Source organism: Phacochoerus africanus, chromosome 8, assembly GCF_016906955.1.
Source record: "Phacochoerus africanus isolate WHEZ1 chromosome 8, ROS_Pafr_v1, whole genome shotgun sequence".
Classification (NCBI taxonomy): Eukaryota; Metazoa; Chordata; class Mammalia; order Artiodactyla; family Suidae; genus Phacochoerus; species Phacochoerus africanus.
The window spans coordinates 118532835-118551247 of record NC_062551.1 but is presented as its reverse complement, the minus strand read 5'-3'; the positions used below and the strand labels follow the sequence as shown (position 1 = coordinate 118551247).

Below are 18413 nucleotides of genomic sequence, written 5' to 3'. Positions count from 1 at the left end.
AGGCTTTCCAGCCTGAGAGAAACAAGCTGCCGCTGTAGCACAGAGCAAGCAGGAGAGAGAAGAAAGGGAAACCAAACACCACGGAATATCTGTCCAATTCTGCACAGTGTGTTTGTAATAACCTCAAAAATACAAGCAGTCTCTTTCACATGTAACTCAATAAATACCACTTTGCCGCAAAAAACTTATATTGAGAAGACTTCTTTTGGTGGAAAGCTTCAATGCTAGACTTCAGAACTAGTATTTCATCAGTTAATAAAGAAATGTCAAAGCTTTATGATACATAATTCAGAAATTTATTTTAAGCTTTTCAGTTAAGAGGAAAGTGGGGTGGGCACACTTTGTTTTTGTTGCACCTGCTAAGTCAAATAACAAGTGAAAGAAAACCTAAAGTTAGAAACCAAGTGAAATGAATGATCCAGGAAGGGAAACCTTCTGTCAAAGGGGGAAAAAAAGAGGCAAAGATTTGGAAAGATACTAAGAAAATGTGCAAATATTAGTTAAAAAAAATAAGGAATGCTTTTAATTCATTGATTCCTCTATTTATGACTTGCCACGGTTTAGCAAAGGTCAATGACTAGGAGGGTCATGGTATTAAAAAGGTAAGTTCCTTATTTCAGAAGGCATTGGGAGTGAGAGATTTTTCTGTGCTGTCATTCCAGTGTCAATACCAGACTTTAGAACCAGGATTCTCCCTTGGGCTTAGGCTCCTATTGGTAAGGTCTTCAGTTCTAGCCTTCCAGCAGGTGTGTGGCTCGATGCACAGCCCTGCTGCTCGGGGCTGCACACCCTGAAGTCATTCTTGGTAGGAATCTCCCAGTGTGGATGGCAGGATTTGGGCTGAAACCCACACAAGGAGGTGGCAGGACCTGTGCCCATGCAGACCCCCTCTAACTGCAGACAACTGATGACAGCTTTTGGAAGAATGGCTGCCCACCAAAGAGGACCCTGAGAAAGAAAACAGAACCTGGGTGGGGGAGGGGACAGAAAGGGCAGGCAGTTAGAGGGCCAAGTGGAGATGGTGTTTTTCTTCAGTGAGTGTCTTTCAAACCTAACAACGAAATGTGTGGTTGTCTAACATGCTGATGTGTGGACACTGCCGGGCCCTGAAGTCCTAGTTTCGATTCCTTTTTTTTTCCCTTTTTGTGAGTAGAGGGAGAAACTGACTTTGTGTTTTCCCCATGAAACAAGTCACTGTCATTATGGCTTTCATATCAAGTATCTCTTTCCCTTTGTTCCAATTTATTATTTGACCAAATTTATGTTCAGAGGTTAGACTTGCAAACATCAAAGCACCACAAATGTGTGTGACATCTAGTGACACTGGGTTGAGAAATGCCAATATAAATACCATATATCAAATTACCAATGTTTCACACCAGGATAAAAAGGGGGTGGTGGGGGTGGTGGCGGGGGTGGGGAGAGTTGTTCTGGAAAGAAACGCAAAGAACAGAACCAATCTCAAGCAGCCAAGTGGTGAAGTTGAAGGTATGTGACCCCGTGATGTCTCAGGGAGGCCGCCCACGGCCGCTGCTAGTGTGTCTTGGCAAAGGAAATGGGAACCGAGCGCGGTGGTTGGCGCGGGCGCTGGCGCGTCGATGGAACAGCAGACTGGGAACAATTGGTTTCTGATGAGCTTGAGGCCACACGTGTTCCAATTCTCCAGAAGAAAAGTTCCCACCAAAACGGAAGTGTGGAGAGCTGCCGAGACGGTTCAGTACTCTTCCTGCTGCGGGGGCTGCTGTTCGTGGACTTGTTCCTCTGCTTCCGGCTCCTCCGGGTGGCCCTCCTGAGGGGCAGGGGAGAAGGTTCAGCTCCAACAGTCTACTGCCCTGCAGTGTCCCCCGCCCCACTGTCACCACACAGCACAGCGTCTCCAGGCCTGGGAGAGCACGGCTTTAGCCACACAAGCGCTTCCCTGCTCCCAGGAGCCAAGGCACACAGAGGCCTTCGCTTCCCTGCTCCATCAAAGAATGGATCATTCCAGAACACAGCCAGCAGACTTTATGCACATTTTCCTTCTAATCCTCACAGAACACATTCTTTCCCACCTTCTGTAAAGGGTAAACAAAACATGAGGACTCGAGAGTGTCATGCTAACTACCAGCGAGCCTGCTGTGGCACAGCACAGCCCTGCGGCCCTGCAGGGTGTCCAGTGGCTTCCTGTTTCTTCCCCTGCTGTCCTCTTCCTCACGTGGGAGCATGTCTGCTTAGGAGCCCCTTTGCTATAATCTCTGTGATGCAGAGAAGCAACTCGTTAGCATGTCAGGTAAGGAAAGCCGTTTCCCGGCTGCCCCCTCCACAAAGTGGCTTCTCCAACGTAGGAGCTCAGAGACTTTGGGACATCAGTTTTGGGTACATGAGGCCTTTTTCGCCTACTTAAAAAAAATTTTTTTTTGGCTTTTTAGGGCTGCACTCAGCATATGGAAGTTCCTAGGCTAGGGGTCAAATTGGAGGTATAGCTGTGGGCCTATGCCACAGCCATGGCCACCACCACACCAGATCTGAGCCGTGTCTGCAACCTACACCACAGCTCATGGCAAAGCCAGATCCTTAATGGGTTTGATCCCTGAGCAAGGTCAGGGATCAAACCCGTGTCCTTACGGATACTAGTCAGGCTTGTTACCGCTTAGCCATGACGGGAACTCCAAAAGATGATTTTTATTTTTTATGATTGCACCCATAGCACATGGAAGTTCCCGGGCCAGGGACTGAATCCGAGCTGCAGCTGCAGTTACAGCAATGCTGGATCCTTTAATCCACTGCACTGGGCCAGGAATCAAACCCACCCCTCTGCAGTGACCCAAACCTCTGCAGTCAGATTCTCAACCCATTTTTGGCCTACTTTCTGATGGTTGAGGTGTTCCTCTACCTGTAACCCACATCATGAACACCAACTCCAGGGAACCAATCCTGATCAGCCATACCTGCAAATTATTATTATTTTTGTCTTTTCAGGGCCACACCCGTGGCACATGGAGGTTCCTAGGGGTCACACTGGAGCTGTAGCTGCTGGCCTATGCCACAGCCACAGCCACACGGGATCTGAGCCATGTCTATGACCTACACCACAGCTCATGCTGGATCCTTAACCCACTGATCAAGACCAGGGATCAAACCTGCATCCTCATGGCTGCTAGTCAGATTCGTTTCTACTGAGCCACAATGGGACCTTCAGCAAAATATTTTTTTTTAATCTCACAAAGAATAATCAGTTTATTACTCAAGCAGAGGGAGTGAGCTTATCAGTAGAGCTAACTGATCCCTCCAGACTGCAGTGCTTTCTCGATGCAGTCAGCTGGAACTTAGAGAAATGCTCATGTCCTCCCTCACTTTGCACACCCACTCCTGTCTGGCCCCTATTTACATGAGCCTAGACACACCTGTTAAGATCCAGCTCAAATACGGCAGGATCACCTGCCCAGGTCTCCGAGCCAGGATTCTCTCTCACATGCATCTCCTGCAGCACTTTGCTTCTTTCTTGGCTATAAGACCCCGACTTGTAATCCTGTTTGTCTTGAACCTTGCAGCATCATCCACTGGATCCTGAGGTTACTGAAGCCGAGACGGGGCCTCATCCGTGTCATACCTCGCTTATTCTACAACTCAATGCACGTGGGTCAAGAGGACCCCAGAGGGTGAGAGAATGGATGACCTCGACTATCAGCCAAGGTCACGTGTCACTTATCTTCTGAGAGGCAGCATGATGTCAAGGTTATAAGCATGGACCTGGAGTTCCTATCCCAGCTGTTATTCCCCAGCTGGGTAACTTTGGGCAGGTAACTTGACTGTTTTGTGCCTCAGTTTTCTCACATGTGAAATGGGGGAGAGAACAAAAGTGCCCATTTGACAAGTTTTCAATGAGTGTCACTGATCAAGGAATCAGTGGAGTCACTGAATTTAACAGAGGCCTCTGGTTTAAAATAGGTAAAATGCCTAGAACATAATATGGTACAGAATAAACAGTGTGAGCTGTGATGGAATATATTTTAGAATATAGAATTTTTTAAAAAAGTAATCTTTTCTATGACAAGAGTAGAAAAATGACGCCGAAGACTCGGCTTCAAATCTAGCACTGTCCCTTACTGGCTTGGTGTCCAGAAGCACATTGTCTTAGTGCTCCCCGTACCCATGGCCGCCTGTTGTCGTCACACCTAGAACTGCTCCACCTCTGCAATGTGAAGGCACAGTTCCTACTCTCTCTGCCACATCCTTCTGGACCCCTCACTCCTAAATTCAACCATAATGGCCTTTGACTTCAGAGCTCCAAGCCCTCCTTTACTCCAGGCCCTGCCAGCTCGGCCTGGGCCGTCCCTGCAGCGTCCTCTGCAAGCCTTCCTGCCCACCACTCAGGACACGCGAGGGTGGTCCTCTCGGCTCAGAGTTAGTGCCTCACTGACAGAGGTGCCCTCATGGGAGCAGGAGAGCATTTCTTGATGGGATAGCACAAGAGAGGAAAAGCCACCGGCCTCATTCTAGTCCAGGAGCAAAGGACATTTTGTGGGAGGTGACCTGGAATCAGGAACCTGTGGTGGGCCAGGTTCCTGAAGATCTCAGAAACAAGGATCTCACATTTTATAGAAAATCTTGTTTGCTTATATCACTAATGGGAGTTAATGGGCCCTGGAACCAGGAACTTGTGGTGGGTCAGGAACTCCTAGGTGTCTGCTCTGCCACATGTACCTCCCCAGGCCTCTCTCACTGCCTTTTCCCCAGAGCTGACTGCTCCTCTAAGCTTACACCGTTGATGCTGTGTGTGGGTGTGTGCATGCACACACCGGCTGGCTACAGAACTGTCTGTCCAGTCAGGCGCCTTCCGACTCACGTCACTCAGAATTCAGCTGTCTAAAGTGCGCTTTTCTCATATAACTGTTTTTGTGAATGTTAGGTTGCTGAAGATCTCAAAAATGAGGATCTGACATTTTATAAAAAATCTTGTTTGCTCATATTACTAATGGGAGTTAACTGCGGGATGCTTGACTTAATCCAGGACTGAAAGTTGGAAGACTTGGATTCAAGTAACTGTGGGCCTGTAAAACCAGCCACGGGACCAGGAACCCACTAGATTAGGCTCCTCCTCCAGTCTCCTTTCCATGGTAATTGTGCAAGGGGGTGGGAGCCATGCCTTGTCCATGGCTCTGGTCTCCAGCTGGCCAAGGGCAGCTCCCTCATTCCTGGGGCATGGCTGTGATGTCATACATCTCATCTGCAGGAACTGCAGACCCCATAGCTCTTTTATTGGGTAACATGGATATAAGAGCAAACCTGTGGTTACCAATGCATTGCTAATGCTTGGGGTGAGAGCTAAGGGGCTCTGAAAGTCAGGCAGGATGCACCTGTGCCTCTGAGGCAGCTGTTACACATCACCACGGGGAGCTCCCAGCCCACATCATTTCTGTGTGTGCCCTGGAGGTTCTCACACACAGAAATGATCTTTCCCTTATGCCACCAGCAAGAGTGAACTTCAACACACAGGCAGGGAGGAGGCCAGGCGAAACCTATGCCAAATATGTGACTGATGCACTGGGGCTCTGCCTACTTAATTCAGTCTAATATTTGCAGATCAGTCCCTCCCAGCTTCCTTAATGGTTAGCTGTGAGGGACTGCTCTGGAGTTCCTTATTATGATAATCATTAGAAGGAGCCGCAAGTTGGAACACAGGTCTGAAGATGGCTCTAGGCTACTGTGGGAGGAGGAGGGGGGGGGGTTCATTAAGAAGCTGGGGAGGGGGCGGCACGGCTCCCACTTTCCTAGACTTAGGAGGCGGCGCACAGCACTCATCTTCCATCATTCACACCAATACATCCGGCTGTTCTTTCTTTCCTCTCTGCTTTGTTGGTGCTCTTTCCTCTGCTTGAAAAAAATAACTCCCCTAGTCTTAGCTCAGCAATCGCTGACATTCCTAGTCATCTTTCATCGTCCAACGCAAATGTCATCTTCTCTGTGAAGTCCTTGCCTGTCCCTCCAGGCTGTCTTTATGTGCTCCCCAGACAAGTTTATTTATGTCTCCATTACCGCATTTATCACAACCTGACAGATTCCAGTTGGTGGTGTCCCCGTCTCTCTCTCTCTCTCACTGGGACTTCAAGCTCTTCTGAGGCAGGGGCTGTGTCTGCTTTCTGTGGATGCAATGCTGGTTCAAGGACAGAAACACAGGCTGTATCCAAAAGGTGTGGGCTGAGGGGGAAGTATTTTTAGGTCATTTGACAGTGGCTTCCGTGACAGGACCTCAGGAAACAAGTGCCTATGTTTTAGCAGGTGGCCCTCGGCCAACAAATTCACAGGGCAGCAGTGAACCAACCATTAAGTCCAGTCACCTGTGTCTTCAAGTATTAAATAAAAGATAACGAGGAGTTCCCGCTGTAGCACAGCAGGTTAAGGCTACGGCTCCACCTGGATTTGATCCTCGGCCTGGGGAACTTCCATATGCCTTGGGTGTGGCCAACAACAACAACAAAAAAAGTTAATGAGACTCACAAAGAGGTGCACTGGGCAGCTAGCTGGCCATTTCCATCAGCTGCCTGTGTTTACTTCCATACTCAAAACTTTCATCTGGATTTCTGCCTCTTCCAAACATGTTATTCTAGGATTGCTTGACTATGAGCATCAGAGGCCAGCCATCACTAAATACAGACTGAGGGAGGAGGCCTCTCCAGCAAATACCTCCACCTAAAGTGTCAATGCAAGGCTCATCTGTGAGTAATTGGAGAGCAGGCTATTCAGCCTTCAGCTGAAGGTTTCTCAGCACCCCTCCCATCTCCAGGAGGGAGGCAACCAGAAATCTCTGCCTCTCAGATGTGCAGAGAAATCATAGCAATGACATCATGAATAAAGTATTGGTGTTTTTTCCCAGACACCTTGCACCTCATGGCTGCAGTCCACCTAGCACTGAAATGGGTAAATGGCCTGAAAACAGGACACAGTGTGAGGGTCAGGCCCAGTAGGGAAAAAGGAGGCCCCCAGAGCCCGCAGGGTGGGGGCAGTGAACAAGCAACCTCTGAGCACATTTTTTCCAAAGTGAGGCCTTTCTTGGGCGAAGTGAAGCTTTTTAAAGGCTCATTCCTTCAATGGTAGAACCTGGATAAGCTGGAGTGAGAAAAATTAAGGCAGTAACTGTGTTTGAAGATTCTGCTCTGGCAACCCACACATTTAGTTTGTGGTGTTGTCAATTTTCTAGATTCCAATTGCCTGGTTACTGCCTCTGAGTCTCCTCTTGGATTCTGGATACTCCTTATCACACGCTCAACAGCAATGCCACTGTCTCGCTTGCTTCTCCCTATCATGTTTCTCTCTCTTTGATGACGTAAGCACAGTGCCAGCCAGGGCCACAGAGGTGGTTATAGAAATGCTACCAGCCAGAGGAAAATGGAGGTTCTTGGCAGAGACTGAATTAAACTGAGTACCCAGACAAAGAGGCTAGGACGGTACTTTTGAAGGGAGTCCAGGTAGGCCTGTGAGTACTTCCTTCTCCACATACAGAACACATACAACTCAATACTGTCCATTAGACAAAGTCTGTCCTGCAATTTCCCCCAAGGGGTACTGCCTTTATTTTTCCCCTTCCCCATGGCACCCAATATACTGACAAGCAGGGAGCACAGCCCCTAAGGGCTCTGAGTTAGAGAAACCTGGGTAGTGATGGAGCTTATTAAGGATGGGTCATTGGGCAAGTAATTTTACCTATAAAATGGGGATAAGTAATAGTACACCACACAGGGATATGGCGAGAAGTGTATATGGAACATGACTATAAAACCTAACACATAGCTAAAGGTTCAAGAAATGTTAGCTATTACTACCCTCATGTTCCCCATTTAGAAGGTGCTCAGGCTTGGAGAAGGGAGGGAATGAACTCAGGACTATAGTTCAAATGCAAATTATGTTGCTTGCCCCCCCCAGGAACTTAAGGTTGTCATTTGACCCCCCCTGCTGCCTCAGCTTCTCTCATCTGTAAAATCGGATAACACTCCTCTCTACCTGCTAGGATTCTCCAGAGAATTAAAGGAACTGATTAATGTAAAGCTCTTGGCTCTCCCCCCTCATCTCCCAAGAGTTTGATGAAAGGACCTGTTATACCCATTGCTCAGTCCTCATGACTGATGATGCTGTGAAGTTATTACTTTTAGGAGTGTTTGGGTTAATTTTCTAAACACTTCAAGGATGGGGGCTCTGAATCCAGACCGCAGCAAGCTGGTGCTGGTGTGTGTGTGCTGGTAGTGGTGGAGACAGAGATGGCCCTACGGAAGCTGAGCGTAGTCACCCAGGAAGACACCCCTGCAATCTCACCCAGGAGGGAAGCGCTTGCCTGAGGCCAACCCTGCCTGCTATTAGCCAGAAAGTCAGTGGCCCTGCCAACCCTCAATTTGGAGTTCCCCTGACAGTGCTCCCATACAAAGGACACCTCCTTTGGACAAGTCAGGCTCGGGTTAGAATCAGAAGGCTTTTCCTCCCACCCTGCAAGCTGTCTTGCTCCCATGAGTGGCACTGTCCCAGCTCACTCCTGTGTGCAGTGCTGCACAGACCTCATAAAGCTTGTGAAGAGCATAACCACATTCATGTAGCGCTTGACAGACGACAAAGCACTCTTTCCATACAGCACCTCATAGAAATACAGCACCCTGGGTGGTGCACACACACTACAAACCAACCTGGGGTTTCTTCCATCAGACCTGAAAATACTGAGAATGAGACTGTGTAAAGCCATCAAAGTCTCTGGGACCCGACCAGAGCTTTGTGAGCTATGATCTGCGCTCACCAAGAAAGGTTTAAAATGCATGTATATATGGGGGAAGTGAGAAAAGTGGTGGAGAGTCCCCAACCTCCAGACAGCTTGTTACATACAGTTCAGGAAAATCTCAGAGCTAGGATTTTCATCGTCTACGGCATCAACGTTTGCCTGGTATTCAGCTGGAATAAGATAAACTTGCCGGTGGCTTACATTCTGTGGCAACACCAACACATGCAGCTCGACCACAGAGTCCACAGAGCACCTGCAGGCTGCCTGGTCAAACAGACCCAGACGCTTCCATGGCCTCAACCTGGCAGGACACGCCTGCAGCCCCAGCCTGTCCTCCCTTGCCTCCCACAGCTCGGCCCTTGAGAAGGAGAAGGAAGCACGCTGGGCTGCCTCTCCCACCGCAGCTGCCAGGGCCCATCTGGGTGGACTTGGGGTGAGCTGCCTCGGGCTCCGAGCCCCTTCTTGAGACTCATATTCCTCCACTGCTCCTCACATCTGCTTTCCATCCCCAGATGGAGCCACATCCTGCCTTCCCCCCACCCCCACATTCACTCACAGGGAGCAACCCTGGTGGGCAGGCCCTCCCCACAGAGGAGGCCTTCTAGAAGTATTTTCCAACAAAAGGCTGTCCCACAGTGCTGCTCTGTACTGGCAGTGAGTAACCAGGACAACCAGCTGTGAAGTAAAAACAGACAGTTGTGGGGCTTATGGCATCTAGATTAAGTTTTCCTTTAACCACACTCTGATCTGTCATGAAGAGAGAAGAACCCTTACACACGTTCTTACTGTTCGTTTGCTCAGAGAACTGCACATCATTTGAGATTTGGCTGCATAAGCCTATTTTTCTTGACTGAAGCCCCCCACCCCCAAAAGAGATCCACCCATCTCTTCCCAGATTTACGAACACAAGTCCCATACGCATGGGGCAGTGGATCACAAGGATCATGATGTTTACTCCTCTGAGCACATCAAATGCACTGGCATTTGTCATTCTCACAGAGGTCCCAGGGCAGTATCTGAAGGCACGCTGCCCACGAGCAGCACCTTAGAACACTTACGTGTTCTTCCGAAGCATACAGGACTTCCATTAGTCGTTGCACGAGGTCATCGTTTTCCTGCCCGTGCTCCTGGCAGAGCAGCTCAATCTCTCTCAGCTTTCCAAAGTAGAAATCCCTTTCCTTTTCCACGCCTTCAAGGGCAAGTTTTAACGAATGTACCTGCAAGGGAGCAGAGGCGGAAGAGAAAACTCTCAAAATACAGCCTAAGAAAAAAGTGACCAACCGTGCCTGCATATAAGGACCCAAAACATGAAAAGACAGACGTGTACAAATCACTGACATGCAGGTCTGGGGAGAAACGGGGGCTGCTGGGGAGCCGGGGCCTGGGCCAAGTGCCCAACTTCAGCAGCACACTAGTCCGCTGTCGTCAGCTGACACCGGTCCACCCGAGCTCTGGGGCAGCTTTCCTCTCCTGCTGCAGCTTTTGAGCCGGGTCGTGCTCCTCAGGGAGGGGAAAAGCACACGGGAGGAGCAGAGGGGAGAGGTGGGCACTGTGGTCCCTTAGGTGCACTCTGAGGACCCTTCTCTCTTCACATGACTTGCACTGAGAGCCACCCTCGACCTCAGACCCCTTTATAAATGGTCCCGAGCCAAACTAGACAGATGCTTCTGCACAGGACAGCTGGGCGACACCAAGGGCAGGCTGAGTGGATGGCTCTTAATTCTTCTAATTCTGGCTCCGAGTTGATCAGAGGCAAGGCTGGAAGATGGGGAGCCCCATTCCCTCAGCAGAACAGCCCTCCCCCTCTCTTTTCTCCCTTGATGCTGGCTCCGGGCCTCCCAGGGCCGTGCAGCTCTCCCTGTGGTTACAGAGATGGTGCAGGTGCAGGGAAGGCAGCAGCCGTGAGGCCGAACCTGACAGAGCTGTCACCTGGACTGAAGACATAAGGAAGAGTGTGGAGGCAGATCTGGTTTCAGATCCCAGGCTGCAGGCCCAGCAGCTCCACACTGTCATCCCCTTCCTGCTCTCAGAGAATCCGGCAATTTTTTTTAACCCTTTGAGCATTTATACTTAGGCGGAGAATATCTTCAGGAGGTAAATTAGGTCTTTCATGGCCTCCCTCCTCAGGTAAAATCTCCCTTTCAGTGTATGAAAAGTCAATCTTAACAGATTGCCAAAGATTACATTTGCAATGAAAATTTTCTTCTCTCTCTTTCCAGTAACTGTGGGCCTTTGTACAGGCTATTCATCTGCCTGCAATTATGATTTATTCAAACATACTGAGCACATGCGGTGTCCCTCTCCTTGTACACCTGGCACACTCATATCCAGCCAGCAGGACTCAAGGGTGCAGTTCTTGCCAAGTCAGCCTCATTTGGAGCTGCTGACATAGCGGAGGAGGACCAGCCACTAACATTTTTTTTTTTTTTTCCCCTGGTCTTTTGTCCTTTTTTAGGGCCACACCCTCGGCATATGGAGGTTTCCAGGCTAGGGGTCTAATTGGAGCTGTAGCCAGAGACACAGCAACACCAGATCCGAGCCTCGTCTTCGACCTACACCACAGCTCACACAACACTGGATCTTTAACCCACTGAGCGAGGCCAGGGATCGAACCTGCAACCACATGCTTCCTAGTCAGATTCGTTTCCACTGCACCACGACAGGAACTCCCCAGCCACTAACTTTTAACTCTTACTTCTGATAATACCATGGCTGTGTGACTGGAGGCCTAATGGGAGCCCAGAGCCAGGCCCCAGGAGAAGTGGGGTGGAGGGTGTAGGGAGAGAGGGTCAGGAAGAATCTTGAGGATCCCATGCGTTCTGCTTTGGGTTGGAGGGTTGGTAGAGGTAGCTGAAGATGAAGAAACATGTGATAAATAAGGATATCAAAAGAATTTGCGTTCTTAAGGAGAAAGGGGTTATAAATCTCAAGTATCACAGACCTATGCCTGGCTCTCTTTAGGTCCATTCCAATTTGCTTAGAGCCTCAGGCCTGGGGCCCCAAGGCTAATTACGGCTATCCTAACTGCCTTTTATCTTAGAGGAACTCATTACTGCAAATTGTATAAGGGTTTAAACTGAGAATCAGCAGGTAATTAGAACATTCCACAGTTTCTAAATCAAAGTCCTACCCACCGGATGACTTAAGGTTTTACCTTTGTCATTAAAGTGTTCAGAATTGGAAAGAAACACCCTAGTTAAGCAACTGCTTGCTTTTAAACCAGACTCTTGTTTGCAAATATACAATTATCTTAAAAACTGTTTCCAGACTCTTGCTGGCTCATCAAGAATCAGATTAATCACCGGGATGGGCCCAGTGAGTGGCTGGGAACAGCCTGAGGACCTGGAATAAAGACTCCTATCCCAGGGGTGGGGGGAGCCAGGATAAAGACTCCTCCCAGCTCTGGGCGAAGGTGGAAGCTTTCTGCAGTGAGCCCTATGCTACCAACTGCTTTATTACTTTTAGACTATGTATAATCTTAGGTAAAATTAGCTATTGTTAGTAAGAAAGGCTACCTGAGCTTTTTTTCCAGCACTTTTTTTTGGGAGGGCGGCTGCACCCATGGCATGTGGAAGTTCTGGGGCCAGGGGTTGAGCTCCTGCCATAGCAGTGACCTGGGCCTCTGAAGTGACAACACTGGCTCGTTAACCTGCTGAGCCACCAGGGAACTCCAAAAAGTGTACCTAAACTTTTATATTGAAAATTTCAGAGAAGTTAGATTTAACGCAATCCTAAGGATTATTAGACGGTTTAGTGGTGGTCTTTGTGATCCCCCCATTCTTGGGCTCAGTACTTCTGTGTACTTTCACTCTTGTGGGAAGCATTCGGTGTTGCGCTTTTGCTTGTGTCATGGCCCAAGGTGAGCAACTGCTGTCTGTAAGTTCTACGAGGGGAGAGAAGCTAGCTCTCCTGCTGCCATTACATTATCAGCATCAAGCACAGTGTCTGTTGCATGGAACAGGCTCAACAAATAGCTGCTGAAAGGAAGGAGGGAGGGACACTAACCCCTGATGCCTTTTACACAATCTAGATTGGCTAGAAGCACCAGTGGTCTAGCCTGGAGCTTAAGACAGGCACTGAGGTGGAAAGGGGGTGGGGGTGGGGGGTTGGCCTACACACCTGCATTTACTTGAGGCTGAGTCATTTGTCCTTTGCTGTCAATGGACGGCTTTGAGATTTGTGACTTAACATCTTTTATTCATAATGGGTTACTCGTTTTATCTGTCCCAACAGTGGCTTTTATTCTTACTTGCTTGGAACCACTGAAATCTCTCCCCATCACACCTCACCCCCAAATCCCAGGCCCATGGGGGTTTGTTTCTTGTCCCTTACACCTGTCACTGCTCCCAGGGCTGCAGATGACAGTTACCTGTTCATTAAGCTGTATGACTTGTGTTTCTAAATCTTTATCAGATTTGGATGCTGAGCTGCTAGATGAAGCCCTTTTGGCTGATGAGGGACGAGAAGGTGTGGATCCTGGTTTAGATGCCGGACTTGATTTAGCTGCACCTGAAAGTAACCAGAATAAATTATGAATATTGGCGAGATCAAAATGGTTTTCAGGTACGTAGCAAGAGTATGATATAAAAGGAATTTACTAAAACACATAAGAGATAACTGCCAGCAATCCCTTTTCAAAACAGAAGCAGCAGAAAGACTGCACTTGATAAAATGATAGAGTCCTTCCTGGCCACTTACATAACTTCTCTGAGCACTGTTTTTTGCCCTCAAGTAATACGAGATAAATGCAGTTGTCCCTTCTCTTTCTGAAGAGACGAGAATAACAGATATAAAGAGATTTTAAGGTTTTTTTTTTTTTTTAAAGAGGAAAGGTTCTTTGATAAGCTCAGAGCATCACCATAATTTCTAACAAAGACCTTATCACAGATTAACACTTTAGGAGAAATATCAATACAAATGTCTGTTTTTTCCTTTTTTTTTTTTGGTCTTTTCTGTGGCCACACTCATGACATATGGAGGTTCCCAGACTAGGGGTCCTATCGGAGCTGTAGCCGCCAGCCTACACCACAACCACAGCAACGCAGGATCCGAGCCTCGTTTGCAACCTACACCATAGCTCACGGCAGCGCCGGGTCCTTAACCCACTGAACAAGGCCAGGGATCGAACCCGCAACCTCATAGTTCCTAGTTGGATTCGTTAACCACTGCACCACGACGGGAACTCCTAATTTTACCTTTTTAATATATTTCCTAGTTTTAGCCATTGAAACAGTCTAGAGCCATGTCGTCTCTAGCATCAGGCACTCCTGGTTTCTAAATGTTGTTCTGCAATAACAGAGCTTCTTGAGCTATGGCTTATTTTGGGGGTGAGGAGGGAAAGGACAGGTGGGCCCGGGACATCTTGTGTCAGAAAGCAAGGATGTGGGGTTCCCTGGCAGCCTAGTGGCTAAGGATCCAGCATTGTCACTGCTGTGGCTTGGGCCAGCTGCTGTGCAGGTTCGATCCCCAGCCTCGGAACTTCCGTAAGCCACGGCATGCCTCCCCCGACTCCCCCCCAAAGCAAGGATTAATGTCAAAGGATACTGGGGGCCAGCCTGAAGGGGCTCCCAGCTAGCCACACTTGGACCCTTTGCAGACCCGAAAGAATAATGGCTGTAATGTATTACAATGCACTGAACAAAAAAAAATCTAGTCCGTAATGAAGGGGAGAGGGGAAGGTGTATCTGACCACCAGTAAATGCAGAAGACATGTTAGAACTAGAAAAATCACACTTTGGCAACACGCACAACTAATTCAGGAAAGTTTCATCAACTGACTCTTAAACACCGAGAGTTTTTTGGGGAACAAGATGTTCACACGTGTCAAGGTATTACCCTATAAATTACATATGAAGGGGAAAAAATATGCCTTTACAACAGGAATATCTGGGGATTGGCACCTTAACCAAGTTATTCGATGGCATCACTAATAATGGTAGAAATTGGCAAAAAAAAAAAAAAGAAAAAAATACCATTGATGTCAGGTAAGACTTCATCTACCTGGAGCTAGGCCCACGGCAGGCCCTCACCATCTAAAACCTGACAGACATAGGAAATGGCCTCTGCAGCCAAAACAGAAGCCACAAAGTTTATATACTTCACGGATTTAGAAATTCAAGGTCATTACTGGGGCCTAGGCACGCCCCTCTTCCTCTGAACAGTTCAGTCTGGTAGAGGTGCTCCCACTGGCCCAATTTATCCCACAGTCCCCCCTGCTTCTCTAGAAAGCTCTTGGAGGGCAGGGAACTGAGCTTTGTACAATATTTCAGTGCTTAGTACAATACCTGGCCTTACATGTATTGTGAACACACATATAAATGTTTAAATAAATACACAAAGTAAATAAAACCTGGTTATATGGTTTCCAGTTGTACAGTTTATTTCCAACTTCATAGTTTATTGCTACCAACTGATTAGAAAGAGCCAAGGGGACAAAAAGGCAAAAGCACTGACAGCAGTTACAAGTTTCAACCAATCTCCTAATTATGAAGTAGCAAATGGGAAGACTGTAAAATTCCTATCTGTGTGTTTTCAGGAGCCTCTGGTCCTTAGTGAGAGATGCAGAGTCACACGCCCTCAGGAAGCATGGATAGCAACAACACCCTTTAAAATACAGGCCTGTTATAAAGGGAAAAAATTCTTTTTCTTCTAAAAATACAGAGGAATGCCTAATATATCTAGAACGGAGAATGCTTAAATTAGGAATGACTTTAAAAGTTTGAGAATTCAACTCTTCAGTCACCTGGAAACCTCACCTATGCAGAACTTCCCAGGTTGTCTGCAGAGCTGATGATACTTTGCTTTGTGATTCATCAACAGCTGCTTCATCTCTGTAAGAGTCCAGATAAAACTCTCCTGGACACGGCTTCCGTGTCCCACTAGCCAGGTCCTCTAACTCCAGGCCAAGCCAACAGGGTAAAGAACACAGCGTAGAGAAGTGCCCAGGAGGCAGAGCAAGGACATGCTGACCCGGCAGAGCTCCTTCTCCAAGTGCAGCTACCAGCCAGCTTTGCTGGGAAAACAGCTTTTGAAAAATCAAGTTACTTCAGACCTTTTCATAGGTTAATGTGTCATATTTTAATATAAAGCAAGTCTAAAAGCAGCTCAAAGACTATCAATGACCAACCCTTCTTACTTACCAAATAAACAGTATCTTTGAAAAATTTTTTTTATTATTTTTCTGGACACACCCATGGCATGCAGAAGTTCCTGGGATTGTAATTGTGCCACAGCTCTAACCAGAGCCACAGCAGTGACGACACTGGATCCTTAACCCATTGACCTATGAGGAAACTCCCACAAATACATAGTTACTTAGTGTCTCCCATGAGCCCTGTACCAGAGGTCCCTGCTCTACAGGAGCTCATGATCATTTAAGAATACCCACAGCAGTTCCCTGGTGTCCTAATAGTTAAGGATCTGGTGTTGTCACTGCTATGGCAGTTTGATCACTGGCCTGGGAACTTCCTCATGCTGTGGGTGCAGCAAAAGAAAGAATGCCCACAGACTGTAAACTGGTACAACCACTAAGTGAAACAGTATGGAGGTTCCTCAGAAAACTAAATGTAGAACTACCATGTGATCCAGCAATCCCACTCCTGGGCATGTATCTGGACGAAACTATAATTCAAAAAGATACATGCACCCACATGTTCATAGTAGCACTATTCCCAATAGCCAAGATATGGAAACAACCTAAATGTCCATCGACAGATGGATACAGAAGATGTGGTACATATATACAATGGAATACTACTCAGCCCTAAAAAATAATAATGCCATTTGCAACATGGATACAACTAGTGATTCTCATACTAAGTGAGGTAAGAAAGAGAAAGACATGCATATATGCAGAATCTAAAATATGGCACAAGTGAATCTATCTACAAAACAAACAGACTCAGAGACATAAAGAACAGACTTGTGGTTGCCAAGGGGGAGGAGGAAAGGGAGTGGGATGGACTGGGAGTTTGGGGTTGGTCAATGCAAACTATTACATGTAGACTGGACAAGCAATGAAGTCCTACTATATAGCACAGGGAACTATATCCAGTCTCTTGGGATAGACCATGAGGGAAGATAATATAAGAGAGGGAATGTATATAAATATGTATGACTGAGTCATTCTGCTGTCTAGCAGAAATTGGCTCAATACTGTAAATCAACTATACTTTTTTTTGTCTTTTTTTTTTTTTTTTTTTTTTGCGCTATTTCTTGGGCCGCTTCTGCGGCATATGGAGGTTCCCAGGCTAGGGGTCGAATCGGAGCTGTAGCCACCGGCCTACGCCAGAGCCACAGCAACTCAGGACCCGATCCGCGTCTGCAACCTACACCACAGCTCACTGCAACGCCGGATCGTTAACCCACTGAGCAAGGGCAGGGACCGAACCCGCAACCTCATGGTTCCTCGTTGGATTCGTTAACCACTGCACCACGACGGGAACTCCTTTTTTTTTTTTTTTCAACTATACTCTTAATAAAAAATTTTTAAAAATTAAGAAAACATTTAAAGGGGAAACATTAACTCAAAATTAAAAAAAAAAAAAGAATGCCCACACAGAAAGACAAATACTCTGTGTTATCACTGACAAGAGGGATCTAAAAAATAAAGCAAATGAATGTACATTAAAAAAAAAAAAAAAAAAAAAGCCTGGGCATGGCCACACTCGACATTCTCAGCAACAAGACCGACTACTCTGAACACACTCCAGAGAGTATGATTCTGGCTGCATTCCCTCTGCCTGAAACTGAAATCCTCCCCTCCTCAGGTGACAAAGTCTAACATCTTTTGGGTCTCAGCTTAAAGGAGGCTGCTCAGGGAGGCCACTGCACCCAAACAAACACCTCCACACAGACCCATCAACAGTTAATGGGTACAGCGGTTTATTTAATGCCCGCTTCTCCCATTAGACTTAAACGCTAATGAGGTAGAAGTTGCATCTGTTTTGTTTACCAGTCTATGTTCTCAAGGCCAATCACAACGCCTGATCCAGAGAAGACATACAATAGTAAGTTTTTTTTGTTTGTTCGTTTGTTTTTTAAGGGCCACACTTGCAGCATATGGAAGTTCCCAGGCTACAGGTTGAATGAGAGCTACAGCTGCCAGCCTACACCACAGCCACAGCAACGCAGGTTCCATGCCATGCCTGAGACCTACACCACAGCTCACGGCAACACTGGATCCTTAACTCACTGAGTGAGGCCAGGGATTGAACGCGCATCCTCATGGATACTAGTTGGGTTCGTTACCACTGAGCCAAGATGGGAACTCCCAGTAAGTTTTTATAACTCACGAAAGAACCCAGAGAGGCATGGATCCAGGGTAAAGATCACAGGAAAAGCTTGAGGAGCTGATGCCAACCTCAAAGTCACCAATAGCGAGGGCCCGCAATATCTGAAGGAAACTGAACAAAACCCACCAGGCTCCCAGAAAGAGAGCTCGTACTTGCTTTCAAATTCACTTTCCATCATTACTTAGGCCCTATATAGATGGACTCAAGACAGTTCATGTGGGTAAAATCAGTCCCTAAATGGTTAACTCTTAGCAGGGAGGAGCAAGGTGGTTTGTGCCAGGCTGCCCAAGCCTCTGCCATGTTCACGTCCATGCCCTTCTCTAGAGAGTAACTGACTCACCCACTCCTCCAGGCAGGCCTTCCTAAGCAGGAAGGCAGTTCTG

At 47.4% G+C, this 18413-nt stretch overlaps 1 protein-coding gene across 4 annotated transcripts in view; it reads right to left on the bottom strand.

Moving 5' to 3' along the window:
- Positions 1 to 273: 273 nt before the first annotated feature.
- The window catches only part of MAPRE2 (microtubule associated protein RP/EB family member 2), a 167876-nt gene continuing 149736 nt past the window's right edge, over positions 274 to 18413 (bottom strand). For all 4 annotated transcript variants that reach the window (XM_047794117.1, XM_047794116.1, XM_047794114.1 and 1 more), the window contains 3 exons: positions 13107 to 13246; positions 9796 to 9954; positions 274 to 1789 (listed from right to left, as the gene is read on the bottom strand). In XM_047794117.1, the coding sequence (XP_047650073.1) occupies positions 1715 to 1789; positions 9796 to 9954; positions 13107 to 13246 (374 nt within the window). In that variant the 3' untranslated portion in view covers positions 274 to 1714. The remainder of the gene's footprint in view (positions 1790 to 9795; positions 9955 to 13106; positions 13247 to 18413) is intronic.